This window comes from Bufo gargarizans, chromosome 2 (assembly GCF_014858855.1).
Source record: "Bufo gargarizans isolate SCDJY-AF-19 chromosome 2, ASM1485885v1, whole genome shotgun sequence".
NCBI lineage: Eukaryota > Metazoa > Chordata > Amphibia > Anura > Bufonidae > Bufo > Bufo gargarizans.
This window is the reverse complement of record NC_058081.1, coordinates 153,895,318-153,920,836: the sequence shown is the minus strand read 5'-3', so window position 1 is coordinate 153,920,836 and position 25,519 is coordinate 153,895,318. Positions and strand designations below refer to the sequence as shown.

General features: G+C 45.5%; 2 protein-coding genes across 3 annotated transcripts in view; one reads left to right on the top strand and one right to left on the bottom strand.

Annotated features, from left to right (window-relative positions):
• The window catches only part of FGF7 (fibroblast growth factor 7), a 54,246-nt gene extending 50,400 nt beyond the window's left edge, over window positions 1–3,846 (top strand). For both annotated transcript variants that reach the window (XM_044279617.1, XM_044279618.1), the window contains exons 3-4: window positions 1,081–1,187; window positions 2,545–3,846. In XM_044279617.1, coding sequence (XP_044135552.1) covers window positions 1,081–1,187; window positions 2,545–2,739 — 302 coding nt within the window. In that variant the 3' untranslated portion in view covers window positions 2,740–3,846. The remainder of the gene's footprint in view (window positions 1–1,080; window positions 1,188–2,544) is intronic.
• Window positions 1–25,519, bottom strand: part of FAM227B (family with sequence similarity 227 member B) — a 529,618-nt gene that overhangs the window by 315,261 nt on the left and 188,838 nt on the right. The gene's annotated exons all lie outside the window — the stretch shown is intronic.

Below are 25,519 nucleotides of genomic sequence, written 5' to 3'. Positions count from 1 at the left end.
TACTTCTGCAGACAAGACTGCTGCTTCTACAGTTGCCCTGTTCTGTATATTGCACATAGGTTTCCTACTTCAATAGAGTGCCTTGATTAGGTGGTACATATGGCTGTGCTTGCTCCTCCTCCCATTGGTTGCTGATGCACATGGAGGTGACTAGGAGCAGCACACCATATGTGCGGCGTCTGCGCTCCTGAACATAGAAGGCCCAACGGCTTAGGTAGGTTTAGCGTAGGACCCGCCTGACCTGAGACCACCTTGGCGTTCGGTAGGCGGGCTTAGATGTGTTTTGATCAAAATATATTGACTAAGTGTCTCAGATATTATCATATCAGAATGAGAACTTTGTCCATATATAGTGCTTGCATCTACTTTAATAAGTGCATTATTATCTTATTTCTGTGGTTTTCTAGGTTTCCTACTTCCCCTAGTGTCAGGATGTTGGCCTGATGCCTTGAGAAGACAGGAGACATGTTTTTTAGCTCAAGTAAGAGATCTGAGGAGGAGCCAGGGCTCGTTACTGAAAGGCAACTCTGCGGTCCACTCATAACTTTAGAGCTGCACACACAGAGTGGCTGGATTTAACAGATGGGCAGCTCCACCTGTATGAGCGGCCCACTGAGTGATTGGCCCACCGGGAATCTGCCTGATAAGGCAGATTGCCTGCCTGTTATAGGAACAGAGAGGAGTGCAGAACAAAGGACTCTACTGTAATATGGGCTGGCAAATTTCCATATGGTCTACTGTGACTGGCATAACTGTGTGGGCAACTTTCTGGCTGACAAATTTATATGGGTTCTGCTGTAGCAGTAACTACCCTGAGGACACTGCTATGTAGCTGGCAAGACATATTGGTAAGGGCAAGCATGTTTTGATGTTACTTCATACTATCTGGGCTACTATGATTAATACAAGAACTGCAAGTTCCCACTATAATCATTGTACTATTCAGACATAGCATGATGAATCCTTTTTATCGCTAGCTCTACATGCCCTTTGGAACAAGTTTATAAATGCATAGTTAGTATTAATTTACTGCAGATTAAACAATAAATTAAGCCTTGTAATTCTGCTTGTGTTTTACAGGTATTCTGGAGATCAGAACAGTAACAGTTGGTGGGATAGTGGCAATCAAAGGAGTGCAAAGTGAATATTTTCTAGCTATGAACAAATCTGGGAAACTCTATGGAAAGGTAATATATGAATACATACACTATAACCAAACCAATTAAAAAGGTTCTCCAGGAATTAAGAAGATGAAAATACCTATATATATTCCCAAATTATTTTCATTAATTAGAATGGCTCATTTTGTCTATGGAGAAATCATTAGGAGAAATAAAATGCACACAAAACCTGTCCTAATCACACAGCAGGACAAATTACTTCACAATTTCGAGGTAAAGAGTTGCCTCATCCTCCTCCATCCTGCTTGTCAGAGATTATGATTCTGAATACAGCAGATAAAATTAATCTCTGTAGGAATGGAGTTTATTAGGAGACATGAAGCATAGAGAAGACGGACAGGACAGGTAATGTGGGGCTGTGGTAATGGAGAAGACTGTATACAAGTGCTGCTGCTCATTATCCACACCTCTACCCTCCTCTCTGTACTTCATGTCTCCTCATGAACTCCATTCCTACAGAGATTCAGCTAAAGATCAACTGTATTCAGGATCATAATCCCTGACAAGCAGAGCAGAGAGGAGGATAAGGCAGCTCTTTACCTCAGTGTTCCGAAGTAACTTGTCCTGGTGTGTGATTAAGACAGGTTCTGTGTGTACTAATAGGACGGTGGCCATTTTATTTCCTCTAATGATTGCTTTTTTAAGTATTTTCATTTTCTTAGTTTCTGGAGAACCCCTTTAAAGAGGATTTCCTTGTTCCTGCTACTGATGACCTATCATGTTAAAATGAATTGGAGCTGAGATGCAGTAACCCAACACAACCACAACACTTTAAATGCTGCTGTGCCTCCTTTTCCATTCAAAATTGTAGTGCCAGTGCTTGTAGAAACAGTTAATAAAGGGAATGGGGGGTGTCAGACCCTCACCGACTGGATATTAATGACCTACCCCTAAAATAGTTATCAATATTAGAAGCCTGGAAAACTTCTTTAAAACACACACTGTAACAAATATTTATAAAAATGCGTTTCATAAATGGAATCCAATAAAAAACACTGCTCAACCCCAAGGAGCATATAAGGATACACTTCTGTTGCTAAACAAGAGATCTGTGTCAAAACTGTGTTACCAAAAAATGAAGGATGTGCCTCACATCTTGTGAAACAGTACCACAAATAACCCCAAGTTTCTAAAATCAATGGTAAGATTTGCTTGGTGATCACAATTGAGGGATACTGAGTGGATCAGTGTTTTATACAGACAGTTCCCTATAGGCTACTTTACATAAAAATGGCATATACTGAAATCTAGTTTTCAATTTTTTCATTCAGTTCTATATGTACTGCCTAGTACCATTAATACATGATAATTGCAGTACCAGTCATGAAAGTATGCAATATAATATGCTCCTTTTACTTTTCAGAAATCTTGCAATGAAGACTGCAACTTTAAAGAGCTAATCCAAGAGAACAAATACAACACATATGCATCAGCAAAGTGGACCCATAATGGAAAGGAGATGTTTGTTGCATTGAGTAATAAAGGCTCTCCAATTAAAGGGAAGAAATCCAAGAAAGAAAACAGAAGCTCTCACTTCCTTCCAATTCAAACATCCTAACCAATAATTAAAAGTTCCAGCAGAATATTTTTTTACCTTAATAATATTAATAATTATAATAATGAAAACATACAAAAGGAAAAAGCTGGATCTACTACTGAAAATCCTAACAAGCTGGACTTGCATATGTATGTGGAGATAAAAGACTTACACCAAAAAACTAAAAGGAGGGGGAAAAAATCATATCATTTACCCAAAACAAGATATAGCTAAATTCAAGTTGTAAAAATTCTAAAGCGATGTACAAACATATGTTAGTAATAATCCAGGGGTATTATTTTTGTTAAATTATCCAACCCCAAAGAAGGAGGATTGACTTGATCATCTGATGATTTATATTTAAAATGAAAATCTGCTTGTCAAATATGGCTGCTAAAAAACATGTTTTATTTTTCTATTTTTAAGAGCAGATAATAGTGTTATGTAAAATATGTCGGACCATGAGGCTGCTGGAATGATGTCAGATTTTCAAGTCAATTCTGAATGTAGACACTGAGTGGTACCTAAGCAATTCTTAATGAAATAACTATATGCACACTATAATATAAAATAACTTATAGTTTTAACTTTGTGACTATGGCATTCAAAAATATATCATCCAATGAGGATATCCCACCATTGTCAAGAACTCCTCACTTATGAATGCCAGATGCTGCTCATATTTAAACCAACAGTACTACAAATACTTTACTCACTTGTCTATGTGCAGTTTGGTCTACATATGAAAACATCAATTTCTTGCTGACCTAATAAAAGTATTTCAGTTATAAAACATTCTCCTTCTTAAACGGTTGTTTATATTAGTAGCAGTTTGTTTTGCTGGTGGATAGCAGAAGGTCAATGAATACTTAATAAAACGGTCACTTTCAGACAATTATTTGTGATTTATGGGTGCAATATACTTTAGATACCTAGTGGTTGATTTCTCATTTGGTTAGCAGCTATCCCTCCGGATATTTCAGATACACGTGTACTCTCAGCTCGGGAAAGTGTGCATCTGTCCTGAAGGGTAGTAAGGTGCTGCCTGACATGTCTGACTTATCTCACCTGAGAACTAAAAAATTTGGCATGTTGATAGCAAACAGCTTTCCTTTCCCCCCAGACCTCTGTCACAACACCCCCATACATATTACTCTAATTTGTATAACTACATTAAGACTGTAAGATTTTATTTATTACATAACATTATAGAAGAAAATGTGAGGTAAAATAAACATTTTTGAAACTGACTTCCATGGTTTTAGGATGGACTACAAAGGTTTTTTTTCTTCTATGTCCATTGTCTCTGCATATATGAAATACATTGCATAGTGTCAATGTACCTGACCCAACATTATTGGAAGACAAGGAACTTCAAGCAGAACTGACATCTATCACAAATAAGACCAATGGACCAATGTATCCTACGTTAAAAGCCATGTATTTTAAGAAAGAAGAAATGATTCACTCTGTTTATCACCCAGATGTTTTTAAGCTTGCTAAGATACTTTTAAATTATTGCCTGTCAAAAAAAGCTTGATAAAGTCTTGACTTGTTAGACAGCTTATAGAAGTGTACATATAAATAGTAGGCCAGACCTTGGATAGACCCTGTGCCTTTCAATACCTGTTTAACAACTTGGCCTACTGAGCAGAAACATCAGTCACAGTTCTGCAATGTCCGATATATATATATATATATATATATATATATACACACACACATACAGTGGATATAAAAAGTCTACACACCCCTCTTAAAATGTAATATTTCTGTTATGCAAAAAAATGAGACAAAGATAAATCATTTCAGAACTTTTTCCACCTTTAATGTGACCTATAAACGGTGCAACTCAATTGAAAAACAAACTGAAATCTTTTAGGTAGAGGGAAGAAACAATATACAAATAAAATAATATGGTTGCATATGTGTGCACACCCTTAAAATAATACTTTGTTGAAGAACCTTTTGATTTTATTACAGCACTCAGTCTTTTTGGGTATGAGTTTATCAGCATGGCACATTTTGACTCTTCTTTGCAAAAATACTCCAAATCTGTCAGATTGTGAGGGTATCTCCTGTGCACAGCTCTTTAGATCACCCCACAGATTCAGATCGGACTCAGGTCTGGGCTCTGTTTGGGCCATTCCAAAACTATAATCTTCTTCTGGTGAAGCCATTCCTTTCTTGATTTGGATGTATGCTTTGGGTCATTGTCCAGCTGATGAAGTTCCTCTTCATGTTCAGCTTTCTAGCAGAAGCCTGAAGGTTTTGTGCCAATATTGACTGGTATTTGGAACTGTTCATAATTCCCTCTAGCTTAACTAAGGCCCCAGTTCCAGCTGAAGAAAAACAACCCCAAAGCATGATGCTGCCACCACCATGCTTCACTGTGGGGATGGTGTACTTTTGGTGATGTGCAGTTTTGTTTTTGTGCCAAACATATCTTTTGGAATTATGGCCAAAAGGTTCAATCTTGGTTTCATCAGACCATAACACATGCTTTTGGGAGACTTCGGATGTGTTTTTGCAAAATTTAGCCTGGCTTGGATGTTTTTCTTTGTAAGAAAAGGCTTTAAATTTGCCACTTTACCCCATTGACCAGATATATAAAGAATACGGGAGATTGTTGTCACATGTACCACACAGCCAGTACTTGCCAGATATTCCTGCAGCTCCTTTAATTTTGCTGTAGGCCTCTTGGTAGCCTCCCAGACCAGTTTTCTTCTCGTCTTTTCATAAATTTTGGAGGGGCGTCCAGTTCTTGGTAATGTCACTGTTGTGCCATATTTTCTTCACTTGATGATGACTGTCTTCACTGTGTTCCATGGTCTATCTAATGCCTTGGAAATTCTTTTGTACCCTTCTCCTGACTGATACCTTTTAACAATGAGATCCCTCTGATGCTTTGGAAGCTCTCTGTGGACCATGGCTTTTGCTGTGGGATGCGACTAAGAAAATTTCAGGAAAGACCAACTAGAGCAGCTGAACTTTATTTGGGGTTAATCAGAGACACTTTAAATCATGGCAGGTGTATGCTGAATCCTATTTAACATGATTTTGAATGTGATTGCTTAATGCTGAACACAGCTACATCCCCATCTATAAGAGGGTGTGCACACTTATGCAACCACATTATTTTCGTGTTTTTTCTTTGTTTTCTTCCCTCCACCTAAAATATTTCAGTTTGTTTTTCAATTGAGTGGTACAGTTTATAGGTCACATTAAAGATGGAAAAAGTTTTGAAATGATTTATCTTTGTCTAATTTGTTTTACAGCACAGAAACCTGACATTTTAGCAGGGGTGTGTAGACTTTTTATATCCACTGTATATATATTAGCAGAAGGACCCGACTTCGCACGGGTATATTTCATCCATTTCATTTAATGTTTGTGTGTATTAAAAGATATTGACAGTATCCACTATAACAGTGTCATCCACAGCACCCTGCCGCTTTAAAGCTGAAAAAAAATGGCTGGGTTGTTATGTAAACCTGGTGTAAAACTGTGGAGACTAAGGGCCTGCGAGCTTCTATTGGCTGATAAGGGTCATGTGACCAGGCTTCGATTGGCTAATGCATTTTTTGGGAATATCTCACACAGGGATGTCCTTTTCAACAGCTCACTCTCAGACAGCAGGACTGTGCTGTCTGAGCGTGAGCTGCGGGGAGAAAGTCCCCATCCCTCCCACCCCTGAAGCTGACAGAAGTTGATTTTTACCTTATTTTTTCAATCCCTGTCAGCTGCGGAGTGGGAGGGGCGTGGCCTAACTGGATTGAAGGCGTGGCTTAGTGGGTCCTGGGGGTGGGGTTCTTAAGTCCGTCTTTTGAGGGTGGCCTGAATGGCCACCCTATCTGCCCCCTGAACTATCACCTCCACAACAATCTGCTCCCTTAACCACTTCAGCCCCGCTAGGTGAAACCCCCTTCATGACCAGGCCACTTTTTACACTTCGGCACTACACTACTTTCACCGTTTATCGCTCGGTCATGCAACTTACCACCCAAATGAATTTTACCTCCTTTTCTTCTCACTAATGGAGCTTTCATTTGGTGGTATTTTATTGCTGCTGACATTTTTCCTTTTTTTGTTATTAATCAAAATGTAACGATTTTTTTGCAAAAAAATGACATTTTTCACTTTCAGCTGTGAAATTTTGCAAAAAAAACGACATCCATATATAAATTTTTCGCTAAATTTATAGTTCTACATGTCTTTGATAAAAAAAAAATGTTTGGGCAGAAAAAAAAAATGGTTTGGGTAAAAGTTATAGCATTTACAAACTATGGTACAAAAATGTGAATTTCCGCTTTTTGAAACGGCTCTGATTTTCTGAGCACCTGTCATGTTTCCTGAGGTTCTACAATGCCCAAACAGTAGAAAAACCCCACAAATGACCCCATTTCGGAAAGTAGACACCCTAAGGTATTCGCTGATGGGCATAGTGAGTTCATAGAACTTTTTATTTTTTGTCACAAGTTAGCGGAAAATGATGATGATTTTTTATTTTTTATTTTTTCTTACAAAGTCTCATATTCCACTAACTTGCGACAAAAAATAAAAAATTCTAGGAACTCACCATGCCCCTCACAGAATACCTTGGGGTGTCTTCTTTCCAAAATGGGGTCACTTGTGGGGTAGTTATACTGCCCTGGCAATTTAGGGGCCCAAATGTGTAAGAAGTACCTTGCAATCAAAATGTGTAAGAAATGACCGGTGAAATCCGAAAGGTGCACTTTGGAATATGCGCCCCTTTGCCCACCTTGGCAGCAAAAAAGTGTGACACATGTGGTATCGCCGTACTCAGGAGAAGTTGGGGAATGTGTTTTGGGGTGTCATTTTACATATACCCATGCTGGGTGAGAGAAATATCTTGGCAAAAGACAACTTTTCCCATTTTTTTATACAAAGTTGGCATTTGACCAAGATATTTTTCTCACCCAGCATGGGTATATGTAAAATGACACCCCAAAACACATTCCCCAACTTCTCCTGAGTACGGCGATACCAGATGTGTCACACTTTTTTTCTGCCAAGGTGGACAAAGGGGCACATATTCCAAAGTGCACCTTTCGGATTTTGCAGGGCATTTTTTACACATTTTGATTGCAAAGTTCTTCTCACACATTTGGGCCCCTAAATTGCCAGGGCAGTATAACTACGCCACAAGTGACCCCATTTTGGAAAGAAGACACCCTAAGGTATTCCGTGAGGGGCACTGCGAGTTCCTAGAATTTTTTATTTTTTGTCACAAGTTAGCGGAAAATGATGATTTTTTTTTTTCTCTTTTTTCCTTACAAAGTCTCATATTCCACTAACTTGCGACAAAAAATAAAAAATTCTAGGAACTCGCAGTGCCCCTCACGGAATACCTTGGGGTGTCTTCTTTCCAAAATGGGGTCACTTGTGGGGTAGTTATACTGCCCTGGCAATTTAGGGGCCCATATGTGTGAGAAGAACTTTGCAATCAAAATCTGTAAAAAATGACCGGTGAAATCCGAAAGGTGCACTTTGGAATATGTGCCCCTTTGCCCACCTTGGCATCAAAAAAGTGTCACACATCTGGTATCGCCGTACTCAGGAGAAGTTGGGGAATGTGTTTTGGGCTGTCATTTTACATATACCCATGCTGGGTGAGAGAAATATCTTGGCAAAAGACAACTTTTCCAATTTTTTTATACAAAGTTGGCATTTGACCAAGATATTTTTCTCACCCAGCATGGGTATATGTAAAATGACACCCCAAAACACATTGCCCAACTTCTCCTGAGTACGGCGATACCAGATGTGTCACACTTTTTTGCTGCCAAGGTGGGCAAAGGGGCACATATTCCAAAGTGCACCTTTCGGATTTTGCAGGGCATTTTTTACACATTTTGATTGCAAAGTTCTTCTCACACATTTGGGCCCCTAAATTGCCAGGGCAGTATAACTACCCCACAAGTGACCCCATTTTGGAAAGAAGACACCCCAAGGTATTCCGTGAGGGGCATGGCGAGTTCCTAGAATTTTTTATTTTTTGTCGCAAGTTAGTGGAATATGAGACTTTGTAAGGAAAAAAGAAAAAAAAAGAAAAATCATCATTTTCCGCTAAATTGTGACAAAAAATAAAAAATTCTAGGAACTCGCCGTGCCCCCCACGGAATACCTTGGGGTGTCTTCTTTCCAAAATGGGGTCACTTGTGGCGTAGTTATACTGCCCTGGCAATTTAGGGGCCCAAATGTGTAAGAAGTACCTTGAAATCAAAATGTGTAAAAAAATGGCCTGCGAAATCCGAAAGGTGCCCCTTTGCCCACCTTGGCTGCAAAAAAGTGTCACACATCTGGTATCGCCGTACTCAGGAGAAGTTGGGCAATGTGTTTTGGGGGGTCATTTTACATATACCCATGCTGGGTGAGAGAAATATCTTGGCAAAAGACAACTTTTCCCATTTTTTTATACAAAGTTGGCATTTGACCAAGATATTTATCTCACCCAGCATGGGTATATGTAAAATGACACCCCAAAACACATTCCCCAACTTCTCCTGAGTACGGCGATACCACATGTGTGACACTTTTTTGCAGCCTAGATGCGCAAAGGGGCCCAAATTCCTTTTAGGAGGGCATTTTTAGACATTTGGATCCCAGACTTCTTCTCACACTTTCGGGCCCCTAAAAAGCCAGGGCAGTATAAATACCCCACATGTGACCCCACTTTGGAAAGAAGACACCCCAAGGTATTCAATGAGGGGCATGGCGAGTTCCTAGAATTTTTTTTTTTTTTGCATAAGTTAGCGGATATTGATTTTTTTTTTTTGTTTTCTCACAAAGTCTCACTTTCCGCTAACTTAGGACAAAAATTTCAATCTTTCATGGACTCAATATGCCCCTCACGGAATACCTTGGGGTGTCTTCTTTCCGAAATGGGGTCACATGTGGAGTATTTATACTGCCCTGGCTTTTTAGGGGCCCTAAAGCGTGAGAAGTCTGGAATATAAATGTCTAAAAATGTTTACGCATTTGGATTCCGTGAGGGGTATGGCGAGTTCATGGGAGATTTTATTTTTTGACACAAGTTAGTGGAATATGAGACTTTGTAAGAAAAAACAAAAACAAACAAAAAATGTCCGCTAACTTGTGCCAAAAAAAATGGCTGAATGGAGCCTTACCAGGGGGGGAGTGATCAATGACAGGGGGGTGATCAATGACAGGGGGGTGATCACCCATATAGACTCCCTGATCACCCCCCTGTCATTGATCACCCCCCCTGTAAGGCTCCATTCAGACGTCCGCATGATTTTTACGGATCCATGGATACATGGATCGGATCCACAGAACGCATGCGGACGTCTGAATGGAGCCTTACAGGGGGGTTATCAATGACAGGGGGTGATCAGGGTGATCACCCCCCTGTCACTGATCACCCCCCCTGTAAGGTTCCATTCAGACATCCGCATGATTTTTTACGGATCCATGGATACATGGATCGGATCCACAGAACGCATGCGGACGTCTGAATGGAGCCTTACAGGGGGGTTATCAATGACAGGGGGTGATCAGGGTGATCAGGGTGATCACCCCCCTGTCACTGATCACCCCCCCTGTAAGGTTCCATTCAGACATCCGCATGATTTTTTACGGATCCATGGATACATGTATCGGATCCACAGAACGCATGCGGACGTCTGAATGGAGCCTTACAGGGGGGTTATCAATGACAGGGGGTGATCAGGGTAATCAGGGTGATCACCCCCCTGTCACTGATCACCCCCCCTGTAAGGCTCCATTCAGACATCCGCATGATTTTTTACGGATCCATGGATACATGGATCGGATCCACAGAACGCATGCGGACGTCTGAATGGAGCCTTACAGGGGGGTTATCAATGACAGGGGGTGATCAGGGTAATCAGGGTGATCACCCCCCTGTCACTGATCACCCCCCCTGTAAGGCTCCATTCAGACGTCCGCATGATTTTTACGGATCCATGGATACATGGATCGGATCCGTAAAAATCATGCGGACGTCTGAATGGAGCCTGACAGGGGGGTGATCAATGACAGGGGGGTGATCAATGACAGGGGGTGATCAGGGAGTGTATATGGGTGATCACCCGCCTGTCATTGATCACCCCCCTGTAAGGCTCCATTCAGACGTCCGCATGATTTTTACGGATCCATGGATACATGGATCGGATCCGTAAAAATCATGCGGACGTCTGAATGGAGCCTTACAGGGGGGTGATCAATGACAGGGGGGTGATCAATGACAGGGGGTGATCAGGGAGTGTATATGGGTGATCACCCGCCTGTCATTGATCACCCCCCTGTAAGGCTCCATTCAGACGTCCGCATGATTTTTACGGATCCATGGATACATGGATCGGATCCGTAAAAATCATGCGGACGTCTGAATGGAGCCTGACAGGGGGGTGATCAATGACAGGGGGTGATCAGGGAGTGTATATGGGTGATCACCCGCCTGTCATTGATCACCCCCCTGTAAGGCTCCATTCAGACGTCCGCATGATTTTTACGGATCCATGGATACATGGATCGGATCCGTAAAAATCATGCGGACGTCTGAATGGAGCCTGACAGGGCGGTGATCAATGACAGGGGGTGATCAGGGAGTGTATATGAGTGATCACCCGCCTGTCATTGATCACCCCCCTGTAAGGCTCCATTCAGACGTCCGCATGATTTTTACGGATCCATGGATACATGGATCGGATCCGTAAAAATCATGCGGACGTCTGAACGGAGCCTGACAGGGGGGTGATCAATGACAGGGCGGTGATCAATGACAGGGGGGTGATCAGGGAGTTTATATGGGGTGATCAGGGGTTTATAAGGGGTTAATAAGTGACGGGGGGGGGGGTGTAGTGTAGTGTAGTGTGGTGTTTGGTGGGACTGTACTGACCTACCTGAGTCCTCTGGTGGTCGATCCTAACAAAAGGGACCACCAGAGGACCAGGTAGGAGGTATATTAGACGCTGTTATGAAAACAGCGTCTAATATACCTGTTAGGGGTTAAAAAATTCGGATCGCCAGCCTGCCAGCGAGCGATCGCCGCTGGCAGGCTGGAGATCCACTCGCTTACCTTCTGTTCCTGTGAGCGCGCGCGCCTGTGCGCGCGCGTTCACAGGAAATCTCGCGTCTCGCGAGAAGACGCGTATATGCGTCCAGGAGGAATAAAGCAACCACCTCCCGGACGCATATATGCGTACGGCGGTCGGGAGGTGGTTAACAGTGTCTTCCACAGCACCCTGCCCCATTAAAGCTGACCTGCAGCAGTGAAGAGAAATTGCTGGGTTGTTATGGACACCTGGTGTAAAACTGTTTGTATGTGGAGACTAAGCACCTGTGAGCTTCTATTGGCTGATAACGGACATGTGACCGGGATATGAAGAGAAAGACCTGCAGACTTCTATTGGCTAATGTAGGTCATGTGATGTGCCATATTTGAATTTTTTTGGCAATATCTCAGGAACGGTACGTGCTAAAGAGCTGTGACCCCCCCCCCCACAATATTTTTTTCCAGGTAGCAGGGATGTGTATACCAAGTTTTGTTGAAATCGATGATTGCGTTTTTGATTGATCGCGGAACATACATACATACATCTATACATCATTCTTTTTATAGATATATAAAATATTTTTAAGAACAGACTAATTATTAATTGAAGTTGAATACTTTCATTGCAGAGTAAAACACAGAAACCTCTTTGGCTACATGCACACGACCGTGACGTTTTTTGCGGTCTGCAAACCGCAGATCCGCAAAAAAAGGAAGCCGCCCTTGTGCCTTCTGCAATTTACGCAACGGGCGGCCCATTGTAGAAATGCCTATTCTTGTCTGCAAAACGGACAATAAGACATGTTCTATTTTTTTTGCAGGGCCACGGAACGGAGCAACGGATGCACACAGCACACAAAGTGCTGTCTGCATCTTTTGCGGCCCCATTGAAGTGAATGGGTCCGCATCCAACCCGCAAAAACGTTGGCTCGGATGCGGACCAAAACAACGGCCGTGTGCATGAGGCCTTAGTGCCATCTCTAAAAATAAGAAAAAGGGAATTTCTGTAGCTCACCATGTCAGCTTTCTCCTAATAACCATATAGATTTCCAAGCTAATGATGATAGCTCCATTTGCATTTCCTCCAACTATATGAACAGCATAATATGTCATCTCTAAAATACATGAATATATGGACTTCTTGTACTATATTGTTGCATATCTCAATGGAGTTTTCTGGGACTTAAATGGTGAAGACCTATCCCTAGGATAGGTTTTCAATATCATATTGATGGGGCTCCACCTCTGGAAATGGTGAAGCTAGCACAACTCTGTACACTGTGCAGTGGCCAGAAAATGTTCTGCAAACTCAATCTAATTCACTTGAATGGGACTGACCTTGCAGTACTTTTTTCTGGCCACTACAGTGTATGGAGCCATGCTACTTCCACCCCGCTGCAGCTCCTTCCATCAGCTCATCATTGGGGGTGCTGGGAGTGAGGCCCCCAACAATCTGATATAGATGACTTATCCTAAGGACAACAATTTTAGAGTGTCGGATTCATGTTATTATTGTAGCAATTATCTTTTGAAAGAATTGATTTTGATTATTTACTTGGAGTTAAATTGAATAGTGCATAAAACTGTACTGTGTAAACTGTCCCAAAGAAATACCTTTTGAAATGTGATCTAACAAAGCATAGTATGTGTGCAATATTACTTTGTCTACTTTCACACTGGCGTTTTGGCTTTCCGTTTGTGAGATCAGTTCAGGGCTCTCTCACAAGTGGTCCTAAACGGATCAGTTTTCATTCTAATGCATTCTGAATGGAAAAGGATCCGCTCAGAATGCATCAGTTCAGTCTCCATTCCGCTTTGGAGACGGACACCAAAAGGCTGCTTGCAGCTTTTTGGTGTCCGTTTAATGAAACTGAGCCAAACGGATCCGTCCTGACACACAATGTAAGTCAATGGGGACAGGTCCGTTTTCACAGACACAATCTGGCACAATAGAAAACGGATCCGTCCTCCATTGACTTTCAATGGTGTTCAAGACGGACCTGTCTTGGCTATGTTAAAGATTATACAAACTGATCCATTAGGAATGGATGCAGACGGTTGTATTATCTGAATGGATCCGTCCATGACATCACAAAACGCGAGTGTGAAAGTAGCCTTGTCTCATGAAGTCAACCCCTCTTTAAAGGGATTCTGTCACCTCCCCTCAGCCAAAAAACGATTTAAAAGCAGCCATGCAGCACAGCTTACCTGGATTAAGCTGTGCTGTTTAATCTTGAAATCCGTCCAGCAGTTACTTTAAAAAACGACTTTGATCAATAAGGAAATGCGTCCTGAAGGTGCCCAGAGGGGCGTTTTTTTCTTCCTAGTGAGCCCAGTACCGCCCCTCTTTCAGTGCCCAGCCCGCCTTCCTTGTATTTTCTAACTGCCGCCCCCAGCCTGCCACAGCCTCTCCTGCCTCTCCTCCCCCTCCCTCACGCCGAACGAAGTCTCGCACAGGCGCAGTACCCACTGAGGGCTGCGCCTGTGCGATCATCAGGAGACTGAGGGCGGCAGCTTCATCTTCGTCACTGGGCATGCGCCGAGCCCAGTGACGTCCGATGCTCTCTCTTCCCTCAGTCAGCAGGGAAGAGCAAGCATCGGACGTCACTGGGCTCGGCGCATGCCCAGTGACGAAGATGAAGCTGCCGCCCTCAGTCTCCTGATGATCGCACAGGCGCAGCCCTCAGTGGGTACTGCGCCTGTGCGAGACTTCGTTCGGCGTGAGGGAGGGGGAGAAGAGGCAGGAGAGGCTGTGGCAGGCTGGGGGCGGCAGTTAGAAAATACAAGGAAGGCGGGCTGGGCACTGAAAGAGGGGCGGTACTGGGCTCACTAGGAAGAAAAAAACGCCCCTCTGGGCACCTTCAGGACGCATTTCCTTATTGATCAAAGTCGTTTTTTAAAGTAACTGCTGGACGGATTTCAAGATTAAACAGCACAGCTTAATCCAGGTAAGCTGTGCTGCATGGCTGCTTTTAAATCGTTTTTTGGCTGAGGGGAGGTGACAGAATCCCTTTAAACAGAAGCTGTCTCAGCTATCAGCTTCTTTAACCCCAGTGTATCAGTTGCTATGGCTAGGGAATGCAGTGTCTGGCCTGACAATTGCCCTGAAGAGAAAAGGCAGTACTACATGGAAGTCATTTCATGTGAATAGATAACCAAGTAAGGCAGCAACAGGCTGGATCCGCAGGGCTTACAAATTATCTTCTCTTTGACTCTGGGTACCTGATGAAGTATAGGGCACAGATCAAAATGACAAAGCCATTTACAAAAAAATGTAAACTGTGCAGTCGATAATACTGTGCATACTGGGCTGGAATTAGGGGTGGGCGATATGGCCTAAAATCTATATTGCGATATAATTTTAAGCATGTGCGATATGCGATATATATTGCGATATATTGTTTTCTATATTGGGGGGGGGGGGGTTTAAATATTTATTTATTTTTACTTTTTATTTATTAACTATTGGCCTCCTTAAGGGCTAGAACCCTTGTCATATTCACCCTAATAGAGATCTATTAGGGTGAATAGGACTTTACACTCTCCCTGCTGCCCTGTGCATAGTGCACACAACAGCAGGGAGCTGACCATGGCGCCAGCCTCTCATGTGCTCCCCCCCGCCTCTGATCTGCCCCCCTTCCCCAGCCTCTGATCTTCTCCCCAGCCTCTGATCTGCCCCCTTCCCCAGCCTCTGATGTGCCCCCCAGCCTCTGATCTTCTCCCCAGCCTCTGATCTTCTCCCCAGCCTCTGATCTGCCCCCCTTCCCCAGCCTCTGATCTTCTCCCCCAGCCTCTGATCTTCTCCCCCAGCCTCTGATCTTCTCCCCCAGCCTCTGATCTTCTCCCCCAGCCTCTGATCTTCTCCCCCAGCCTCTGATATGTCCCCTCTGGTAACGCAAACCCCCCTCCCTCCCTCCCCAGTATTAATCATTGGTGGCAGTGGCCACAGGGTCCCCCTCCTCCCCCCCCCATCATTGGTGGCAGTTTGCAGTTCCGATCGGAGCCCCAGCAGTGTAATGAAGTCCTGGCTGCCATGGTATGTTAGTGAGCAGAGAGCAGCGCATTATACTCACGTGCGCTTTGGCCGCCGGTCAAACTGCTGGGGCTCCGATCGGAACTGCAAACTGCCACCAATGATGGGGGGGGAGGAGGGGGGACCCTGTGGCCACTGCCACCAATGATGGGGGGGAGGAGGGGGACCCTGTGGCACATTCATTGGTAGCGCAGTGGCCACAGTCCCTCCCCTCCTCCTCCTACTCTGTCCTCATTGGTGTTCAGCGGCAGCTGCGCACAGTGGGGAGGGAGGGACTCCCTCCTCCTCCCTCCACTGTGCCGGCCGGCTCAGGAGAACATGGTGCGCGCGATCATATCGCGGTCCAGCGATATAGGCGATATGGCGAAAATCCATATCGTGGCCCAAATTCATATCGCATATCGCCTATACCGCCCAACCCTAGCTGGAATGAGCACTTGCTTGAATGTCGTTTAAGTATGACTCCAACAAATCAAAACATTGGTCCGAGGACTGCTTTCACGTATAGTCAGTGCTTGGTCATTGTTTTGCAACCGTAATAGTTGTCGGGCAAAAATCACAGAACAAGTGCAAATCTTTCCACTATCCCTTTTCTCTGTGTAGTCTCTACTTCTGGTTTTCGCACACAATCACTGATCAAAAGCTGTAACTGTAAAAGCGGCCTGAACCAACAAGACATGCCTGCTGCCAGCTCCCCACATTTCTGTGGGACCATGCAACTTACAGAACAGGTCCTAAAAGGGGTTGTCACATCTTGCGTTACTAAAGGCAAGATGAGACACAATCCCGACCACCTCCTGACCAGGAAACAGCAGAGCACTCCGGCGCTCTGCTGTTTCAGTAGAAGTAGCAGGAAACAGGGTAGCACAACAAGTTATATGGTTTCCGAATTAGGGAAACAGCATTGCTTGGTGTGCTACGCTGTTTCTGTAGCTCTCATGCACGCTGTTTCCTGTCCAGGAGGTGGTCAGAACCGTGCGTCGTCTCGCTTTAGTAATGGCGAGATGAGACAACCCCTTTAATGTCTTAAAATGTTAAGCATGACAGTAGCTGTGAGTATAAAAATATAAATGCTGGGTAAACATAAAAATAATGGGGTTTTTAACAGCATCTTATGAAAAACATGGTTAAGTAAAAAAAAATATATATATGTAGAAATTAAATTAACACTTATTGGTCATAGGCATTATACATAAAATGTGTGGATAATTCATCCTTCATATTTCAAAAAACATAACAGAAGCTCAGATGGCTTGTTTTATATATAGTATAAAACTATACTTTGTTTATTTGTTCTTAGAACACATAGCTTTCAACAGATATTAATGCATTTTCTTGGTTTAGCAGGGATGCTCAACCTGTGGCTCCCACCATGCCCTGCTGCAGGCTGATAGCTGTAGACTGTCTGGGAATGCTGGGAGTTGTAGTTTTGCAACAGCTGGAGGGCCACAGGTTGAGCATGCCTGGTTTATAGCATCAGACAATATTATAGCTGTATTTGAACATTATTGTTTTAAGTTATTTAAAATTATGTTATTTATATAAAAAATGTATTAAGCAGTTATTGTCTCATATGCTTTTAATTCTACAAAATAACAAAAAAATAACGAGAAATTCTGGCAAAGCGGTAGTTTCTTCTCCCCAATGACTAGACGCCATGTCTAGTACACAACACTGCTGCCAGCATACACTGGATGGCAGACAAAAATGAAAGCCTGTGGCAATAGTAACGATAGATGTCTCAGAAGAAACAATACAAATATGCAAAATATAATGTGCCCCATATTAATCCTAATCAAAACATTGAAAAGGTAAACTAAAATACTAAAAACAGATACAGGCACAAAATACAGGCACATTTTATATAAAATACTTTGATGCGCAAATCAGCATGTAACCCGAAACCTGAGAAATACGGCTTGTCTTTAAGTTCCAGCTGCGTTGCTGGGTCTCTTAGGTGACTCATTGTTCAAGCACTTAAATGCAACGGCGCTCACAATAGTGATGCGGCCTTCTAACAGCTTTCCCTAGGCCAAGTGACGTCACGTTCATCGGTCACGTGCGCGAGACTTGGGGAATTGTGGCCGCGCTGCAGGCTGTCACTCTTAGGCAAGAGGGGACAGTCAGGGGGCATGGTTACCTTGACTTGAAGAAAGGAGGCTGCTTCCCCCTTGACTTCAAGCTGGCCGGCACTATAGCGCTGCTGGAGAATAAAACTGCATTTTTTTAACTTACGCAGCATCGGACAACAGGATGAAATATATGTTTATTAACAGGCTGCGGGCCACTATGAGGTACTGCTGGCAGGTGTAGATGCATTTTTGAGGTGACAGGTTCCCTTTAATTCATCTGCCTGTGTAAAAGGACCATAAGATGCTAACACTGTATATTTCAGTGTTCGGTAGATACTAGTAATTATAAAAGTGCAAGCAAACATAGCCTAAGGCCTCTTTCACATGGGCGTTGCGGGAAAAGGTGCGAGTGCAATGCGGGAACATGCACGATTTATCCGCGCGAGTGCAAAACATTGTAAAGCGTTTTGCACGCGCGTGAGAAAAATCGGCATGTTTGGTACCCAAATCCGAACTTCTTCACAGAAGTTTGGGTTTGGTATTCTGTAGATTGTATTATTTTCCCTGATAATTGTCATGGTCTTACCTTCTTGCTGTTCTCCTTCGTTTGACATGTGCTGGCGGCCATCTTGGTTTCTGGGTTTCTTGTAGCCTCCCACCCTGCGGCTTCTCCTTCCCACTGGGAGGAGCTGGATGCCTAGCTCATATATATAGGAGGTCTGTGGCTTCAGTTCCTTGCTTGGTCCTCCTGTGTTCACATGCTTCTAAGACTGCTGCTGCTTCTGGTTCCTGATCCTGGCTTTGTCTGACTACCCTTCTGGTTCCTGATCCTGGCTTCGTCTGACTACCCTGCTGGTTCCTGATCCAGGCTTGATTTTCAATAAAGCCTTCTTATTTCCACTTATCTCTTGTTGTACGTCCGGTTCATGGTTCCATGACATTAGGACCAAGCCATGAATTCTGACGGTACAGGGCCATCCTCGCTACCTACGCTGGTTGCCAGACTTGATCAGCAGGATCACCTGTTGGGTCGGTTCGCTGTGGCGTTGCAAACCCTGCTTGAACGCACGGCTCATTTAGCTTCCGTTGCCGATGGGTCGGTTGTCGCTCCTGGGCCCGCTCCTACTGCCGCTCCGGTTGTTGCGCCAGAGTCTACCCCGACACCTGTTGCTGCGCCTGCGGTGTTTCGGGGTATGACCGGTTCTGCCCCCCTTCCACAGCGCTTTGGGGGAGAGCCAACTCAGTGCCGAGGTTTCCTTAACCAGGTGGGCATTTATTTCGAGTTGCTGCCACATGCCTTTCCTACTGAGAGATCAAAGGTGGGCTTCTTGATCTCGCTGCTCTCGGACAAGGCCTTGGCCTGGGCCAGCCCTTTATGGGAGAACAACAATCCGGTGGTTGCCGAGTTTTCCGGTTTTGTTGCTTCTCTTCGGAAGGTATTCGATGTGCCGGCTCGTGCTGCCTCTGCTGCGAAGCTTCTTATGTCCATCAGACAGGGTTCACGATCCGTAGCTGAATACGCCATTGAGTTTCGTACCCTGGCAGCAGAGGTGGGCTGGAATAATGAGGCTCTGGTCGCTGCTTTCTCTCATGGTCTCTCGGATGCCTTGAAGGATGAGGTTGCAGCTAAGGACCTACCTGTGGAGCCCGAGTCTCTTATTTCTTTCCTGATTTTGATTGACACCAGACTCAGGGAGAGACCTTCCTTTAAGGAGAGCCTGCGGAGGTCTTCTAACAGATTGGCGCCTACGTTTGCTGTCCCACCCGTGCCTCCCTCTCCTCCCACGCCTCCTGGGGATGACTTGTCTGGGGGTGAACCCATGCAGCTGGGGTTTGCTCGCCTGTCCGAGGGGGAGAGGGTACTCCGGAGACGCGAGGGCCGATGCATGTACTGTGGTCTCGGTGGGCATTTTTTTTCGGCTGGCATGCCCGAACCGTCCGGGAAACGCTCGCACCTGAGATCCTGTCGGGGGCAGATCTTGGGTGGAGTCTCCTCGTCCCCGGTTTCCCGTGTTGACAAACCACTGATTACTGTTGTCCTCTCCTGGGTTGGGGGCTCGGTGACGACTCAGGCGTTGGTGGACTCTGGTGCTGGTGGTTTGTTCATTGATAGTGTGTTCGCTGCCGCCAATTCGATTCCTCTGCAGCCTCGAGGTTCCCCACTGGCTCTTGAGGCGATAGACGGCAGACCCCTTCTGCCGCCACACGTGACTCATGAGACCCTTCCAGTGGGGATGGCCATTGGTGCCGTTCACAGAGAGTCGGTCTGTCTCCAGGTTATTTCGTCTCCACACTACTCGGTGGTCTTGGGGTACCCCTGGCTCCAGAAGCATAATCCGACTTTCGATTGGAGATCGGCCGAGATCCTCTCGTGGTCACCGCAGTGTGGGGCTAGTTGCATCCATGGGTCTGTCAAGTTGCTGTGTACTTCCTCGGACTCTCTGTTGCCTCCTGAATACGAGGAGTACCGGGATGTATTCGATAAGGTGCGTGCGGTTGCCCTACCTCCGCACCGCCCATACGATTGTGCCATAGAGTTACAATCTGGTGCCGTTCCTCCTCGTGGCAAAGTCTATCCACTGTCGGTAGCGGAGAATGAGGCCATGGAGGAGTACGTGAGGGAGGCGCTTTCACGCGGACACATTCGCAAATCCTCGTCCCCGGCAGGGGCTGGATTATTCTTTGTGAAAAAGAAGGGCGGTGAGTTGAGGCCTTGCATCGATTACAGGGGTCTCAATCGCATCACGATCAAGAACGCTTACCCGATACCCTTGATTTCCGAGCTGTTCGATCGCCTCAAAGGGGCCACGGTCTTTACCAAACTCGACCTGAGGGCGGCATATAACCTGGTAAGGATCAAGGCGGGCGATGAGTGGAAGACCGCGTTTAACACCAGGACCGGTCATTATGAATCCTTGGTTATGCCCTTTGGGTTGTGCAATGCGCCCGCAGTCTTCCAGGAATTCATCAACGATGTTTTCCGTGACCTGTTGCAGCAGTGTGTGGTGGTCTATTTGGATGACATCTTGGTATATTCTGAATCCATGGAGGCCCACATTCTGGATGTCAGACGAGTGTTGCAACGGTTACGAGAGAACAAGCTGTTCGGTAAGCTTGAGAAATGCGAATTTCACCGATCCCAGGTAACCTTCTTAGGTTACATCATTTCCGCTGAGGGGTTCTCCTTGGATCCTGAGAAGGTTTCGGCTGTCTTACAGTGGCCCCAGCCCAGTGGTCTTCGTGCCCTGCAGCGCTTTTTGGGCTTCGCCAATTATTATCGGAAGTTCATCAGGGACTTTTCCATGCTAGCCAAGCCTCTCACGGATCTGACCAGGAAGGGCAGTAATCTCCAGGTCTGGCCGCTCGAGGCCATCCGAGCTTTTGAGGCTCTAAAGTCCGCCTTTGTGTCGGCTCCGATTCTGTCGCATCCCAACCCTGGGTTGCCTTTTGTCCTCGAGGTGGACGCGTCTGAGACGGGAGTAGGCGCCCTTCTGTCTCAGCGCAGAACACCAGAGGGTCCTCTGCTTCCTTGTGGGTTTTACTCCCGGAAACTGTCTTCCGCGGAGTGCAACTATCAGATTGGTGACAGGGAGTTATTGGCCATCGTGCAGGCCCTTAAAGAATGGAGGCACTTGCTCGAGGGCTCGGTGGTTCCGGTTCTCATCCTGACGGACCACAAGAATCTGACCTACCTCTCTGAGGCCAAGAGATTGACACCACGTCAGGCCAGATGGGCTCTGTTCTTGTCACGTTTTAATTACGTGGTCTCCTACCTACCCGGTTCCAAGAACATCAGAGCGGATGCCTTATCACGGCAGTACTCCGAGCTGTCCGGGGAGGAGTCGATTCCGACTTCGGTCATACCTCCGAATCAGATCCTGGCCGCCATTCGCACCAGCCTGACCTCTCCCCTGGGTGAGCAGATTTTGGCGGCTCAATCTGGTGCTCCCTCTGGGAGACCCAACGGCAGATGTTTTGTGCCTGAGGAGTTGCGCACTCGGTTGTTGCGAACCTACCATAACTCCAAGGCCGCGGGGCATCCTGGAAAGAATCAGCTGTCCTGGGCTGTTTCACGTCTGTTCTGGTGGCCTTCTCTACGTTCCGACATCGCCGCATATGTAGCGGCATGCTCCGTTTGTGCCCAGAGTAAGTCCCCTCGGCACCTTCCGTTGGGCCTTTTGCAACCCATAGCCACCGGGGAGCGTCCATGGTCACACCTGGGGATGGATTTCATTGTGGACCTCCCTGCATCCCGAGGCCATACGGTCATTCTCATGATTGTGGATCGGTTTTCCAAAATGTGCCACTGTGTTCCTCTCAAGAAGTTACCCTCTGCACAAGAGTTGGCCACGATTTTTGCCAGGGAGGTCTTCCGGTTGCACGGGTTGCCCAAGGAGATTGTGTCGGATCGGGGGAGTCAGTTTGTGTCCAGGTTCTGGCGCGCCTTTTGCTCCCAGTTGGGGATTCATCTCTCTTTCTCCTCGGCCTACCACCCTCAGTCCAATGGGGCCGCAGAACGATCCAATCAGGCCTTGGAGCAATTCCTTCGTTGCTATGTCTCCGATCACCAAGACAATTGGGTTGACCTCCTGCCTTGGGCTGAGTTTGCCAGGAACACGGCGGTGAACTCTTCCTCTGGGACGTCTCCCTTCATGGCCAATTATGGGTTCCAACCTGCCGTGTTACCGGAGGTATTCTCTCCACAGGATATTCCGGCTGTGGAGGATCACCTTTCCGTCCTACGTGCTTCTTGGGTACAGATCCAGAGGTCCCTTGAGGTCTCTGCGCAGCGCCAGAGACTCCAGGCTGATCGCAGACGAGCGCCCGCTCCTTCCTACCAGGTCGGAGACCGCGTATGGTTGTCCACCCGCAACCTCAACCTTCGAGTGCCCACTCCCAAGCTGGCGCCTCGCTTTGTTGGTCCCTTCCGAGTGCTTCGCAGGGTAAACCCGGTAGCCTATGCCCTTGCGCTTCCTCCTGGCATGCGGATCTCCAACGTGTTTCATGTCTCCCTGTTGAAGCCACTGGTGTGTAATCGTTTCACTTCCTCGGTTCCTCGGCCTCGTCCGGTCCAAGTGGGCAATCGTGAGGAGTATGAGGTGAGCAATATCCTGGACTCACGCCTGGTCCGCGGTCGGGTGCAGTTTCTGGTCCATTGGCGTGGTTATGGTCCAGAGGAGCGTTCCTGGGTTCCCTCCGCAGATGTCCATGCTCCTGCCTTGCTCCAAGCCTTCCACGCACGCTTCCCTCAGAAACCGTTCCTTACTCCGCGGAGGAGGGGCCCTTGAGGGGGAGGTACTGTCATGGTCTTACCTTCTTGCTGTTCTCCTTCGTTTGACATGTGCTGGCGGCCATCTTGGTTTCTGGGTTTCTTGTAGCCTCCCACCCTGCGGCTTCTCCTTCCCACTGGGAGGAGCTGGATGCCTAGCTCATATATATAGGAGGTCTGTGGCTTCAGTTCCTTGCTTGGTCCTCCTGTGTTCACATGCTTCTAAGACTGCTGCTGCTTCTGGTTCCTGATCCTGGCTTCGTCTGACTACCCTTCTGGTTCCTGATCCTGGCTTCGTCTGACTACCCTGCTGGTTCCTGATCCTGGCTTCGTCTGACTACCCTTCTGGTTCCTGACCTCTGGCTTCGCAAGACCCTGCTTCGGTTTAGCCATCCGTTTGGACTTTCGCCTTACAGCTTGATTTTCAATAAAGCCTTCTTATTTCCACTTATCTCTTGTTGTACGTCCGGTTCATGGTTCCATGACAATAATATGGTTATAAGGGAAAATAATAGCATTATTAACACAGAATGAATAGTACAATAGGTCTGGAGGGGTTAAAAAAAAATTATAATAATTTAACTTACCTTAATCCACTTGATCGCGCAGCCGGCATCTCTTCTGTCTTCTCTGTTGTGCACAGGAATAGGACCTTTGATGATGTCACTGTTCTCATTACATGGTCCAATCACATGGTTCATCACCATGGTGAGGGACCATGTGATTAGATCATGTGATGTGACGTCACCACAGGTCCTTAGCCGGGCCGGCAGCTCAACATTACAGAAGAAGACAGAGATCCGCAACTACGTGATCAAGTGGACTCGGTGAGTTGATTTTTTTAACCCCTCCATCACTATTTTACTTTGCATTCTGTATTCAGAAGGCTATTATTTTCCCTTATAACCATGTTATAAGGGAAAATAATACAGATCGGGTCCCCAGCCCTATCATCTCCTTAGCAACCATGCATGAAAATCGCACCGCATCCGCACTTGCTTGCGGATGCTTGAAATTTTCACGCGGCCCCATTCACTTCTATTGGGCCTGCGTTGCGTGAAAAACGCAGAATATAGAGCATGTCGCGATTTTCACGCAACACACAAGTGATGCGTAAAAATCACCGCTCATGTGCACAGCCCCATAGAAATGAATCGGTCAGGATTCAGTGCGGGTGCAATGCGTTCAACTCACGCATTGCACCCGTGCGGAATACTCGCCCGTGTGAAAGGGGCCTAAGAGTTAAAGGGAACCTGTCATGTTGAACATTATGTCTGAGCTGCAGACAGTAGGTTATAGAGCAGGAGGAATTGAGAAAATTCATATATGTTTGTGAGACAAGATTCAATATATAGCTGAATTCACACTTCATTTATTTGATCAGTTATTTCCATCAGTTATTGTGAGCCACAATCCATAGTGAAGCTTACACAGAGATAAGGAATAATGGAAAGATGTGTACCTGTTCTGTGTTTTTGACCCGCACCTGGTTTTGGCTCGCAATATCTGATGGAAATACCTGACCAAATAATTGAAGTGTGAACTCAGCCGAACTTGTATTACATTCATTTAAATTCCAGCTCATTCTAACCTTGAAGTTGAGGAGGCGGTCCTATCAGTGATTGACAGCTATCCCTGTATACACAGTCATAGAGGGAAGGCTGTCAGTCACTGACAGGACCGTCTCCTTGACTTCACAGCCCAGAATGAACAGGAATTTAAATGAATGAAAGACAAGTTATACAGAATCTTTTCCCATAAAACAATATATTCGTCTGCTCAGTTCTTGCTGCTCTATAACATGCTGCTTGCAGCTTAATTCATATTTTCATGGTGACAGGTTCCCTTTAAAGAGGATCTGTCACCTCTCCTGACATGTAAGTTTTAGTAACTACTTGCATTCCCCATGTAATAGCAATTCTGGAGCCTCTATTCTTAGGACTGTGTGCTGTGCCGTTCCTGTATTATTCCTGTTAGGATTTTACAAATAAATTACCAGCAGTCTGCAGTAAAGGTACTCTGACTCGGTCCAATCAGTGCTGCTGGTGCCAGACTGTGCAGGGACACAACCGTCTTTACTACAAGCTGCTGATAAGTCATTCATAACTTCTAGTAAAAATAATAAAGAAATGACACAACATAACAATAGAAGCTCCAGAATTGTATTTATATGGGGAATGCATGACGCTAGTACAACAGACAGGAGAGGGGATTAGCCTGATATAGTCTATATGGTGCACATGAAAATTGTTTTAAAATTGAATAACTGAATTTACTGTAATTAGTGTGTGAAGTATTTCTAAAAGTTAGTAGATTTGGCTATCCTAAGATGTCTCTGAACAGCAACATCTTAACAAGCAAGAGAA